Below are 1,499 nucleotides of genomic sequence, written 5' to 3'. Positions count from 1 at the left end.
TCTGCAGGCTCCCGGGCACTGCAGTAACCAAGCAGCTTCCCCAATCTCAGAACTTGTCCCAGTCACAGCAATTCATGGGGGCCTCGCGGTGCTTTTGTACATCGGCTTAAAAAAAAAAAACCCACCCAAAATAATACTCTATTGCTGCAGAACGACTCCTGGAGCGAGCTCTACTCCTTCGCCCTCTTCAAGTCAATGAGCCACATGCTCTGCATCGGCTATGGGAAGCAGGCGCCCGAGAGCATGACAGACATCTGGCTGACCATGCTGAGCATGATCGTGGGGGCCACCTGCTACGCCATGTTCATCGGCCACGCCACTGCCCTCATCCAGTCGCTGGACTCCTCCCGCCGCCAGTACCAGGAGAAGGTAGGACTGGGCTGGAAGGGGACCACGGCTCCTGCCCTGCGCCCATGGGGCAGGGATGGGGCGAGGGAGCAGGACCCTCCCTCCCAGCCCAGAGGGGCCACCACAGAGCAGGGCGGCAGGTGGGGGTCCCAGCCGGCCTGACGCTGCCTCCCCCCACAGTACAAGCAAGTGGAGCAGTACATGTCCTTCCACAAGCTGCCCGCTGACTTCCGCCAGAAGATCCACGACTACTACGAGCACCGCTACCAGGGCAAGATGTTCGATGAGGACAGCATCCTGGGGGAGCTCAATGAGCCCCTGCGTGAGGTGAGCCCCGGGGGGAAGAGGTTCCCGGGGGGCTGAGCCAGCCGTGGGGATGGGACCCCTGTGTCCTGGGGCAAGCGCCTCGTGTGTTGCAGCTGCGCTTGTGTCCGTGCACAGTCCGTGTGCCGGTGGGGAACTGCATGTGCCGACACCTCTGCATTTGCTGCCTGCCCTGGGGAAGCCACGTCCCGGCCTCCCGGTCCCTCACCGCCTTCCACCGCAGGAAATTGTGAACTTCAACTGCCGCAAGCTGGTGGCCTCGATGCCGCTGTTCGCCAACGCGGACCCCAACTTCGTGACGGCGATGCTCACCAAGCTGAAGTTTGAGGTGTTCCAGCCGGGCGACTACATCATCCGCGAGGGCACCATCGGCAAGAAGATGTACTTCATCCAGCACGGCGTGGTCAGCATCCTCACAAAGGGCAACAAGGAGATGAAGCTCTCCGACGGCTCTTACTTTGGAGGTGAGCACTGGTGGGGGCTGCGCGAGGCACCAGGACCCGCCTGGTCCCAGGGCACTGTGCTGTGGCTCTTGGCCCTTTCCCATCCTGGCCGGCGCGGGTCCAACGCTGTCACGGCCGTGTCCCTGCAGAGATCTGCCTGCTGACGCGCGGGCGGCGCACAGCCAGCGTCCGCGCAGACACCTACTGCCGCCTCTACTCGCTCTCGGTGGACAACTTCAACGAGGTGCTGGAGGAGTACCCCATGATGAGACGGGCCTTCGAGACCGTGGCCATCGACCGCCTCGATCGCATCGGTAGGGCTCTGGGGCTGTGCCGGCAGCATGGGGCGGCTGTGGTGGAGGCCCAGCATCACCCCAGCGCAGG

General features: G+C 63.3%; 1 protein-coding gene across 1 annotated transcript in view; it reads left to right on the top strand.

Annotated features, from left to right (window-relative positions):
• HCN2 (hyperpolarization activated cyclic nucleotide-gated potassium channel 2) overlaps positions 1–1,429 on the top strand; it is a gene marked incomplete at its 3' end in the record, with an annotated part of 3,935 nt that extends 2,506 nt beyond the window's left edge. Inside the window, exons 6-9 of the mRNA XM_010185637.1 lie at positions 151–369; positions 529–675; positions 896–1,136; positions 1,265–1,429. Of these exons, the coding sequence (XP_010183939.1) occupies positions 151–369; positions 529–675; positions 896–1,136; positions 1,265–1,429 (772 nt within the window). The remainder of the gene's footprint in view (positions 1–150; positions 370–528; positions 676–895; positions 1,137–1,264) is intronic.
• Positions 1,430–1,499: the final 70 nt, after the last annotated feature.

The sequence above is a fragment of the Mesitornis unicolor genome, unplaced genomic scaffold, assembly GCF_000695765.1.
Source record: "Mesitornis unicolor isolate BGI_N332 unplaced genomic scaffold, ASM69576v1 scaffold30175, whole genome shotgun sequence".
In the NCBI taxonomy this organism is placed as follows: Eukaryota; Metazoa; Chordata; class Aves; order Mesitornithiformes; family Mesitornithidae; genus Mesitornis; species Mesitornis unicolor.
The sequence above is the reverse complement of the archived record's forward strand: the minus strand, read 5'-3'. Positions and strand labels throughout refer to the sequence as shown.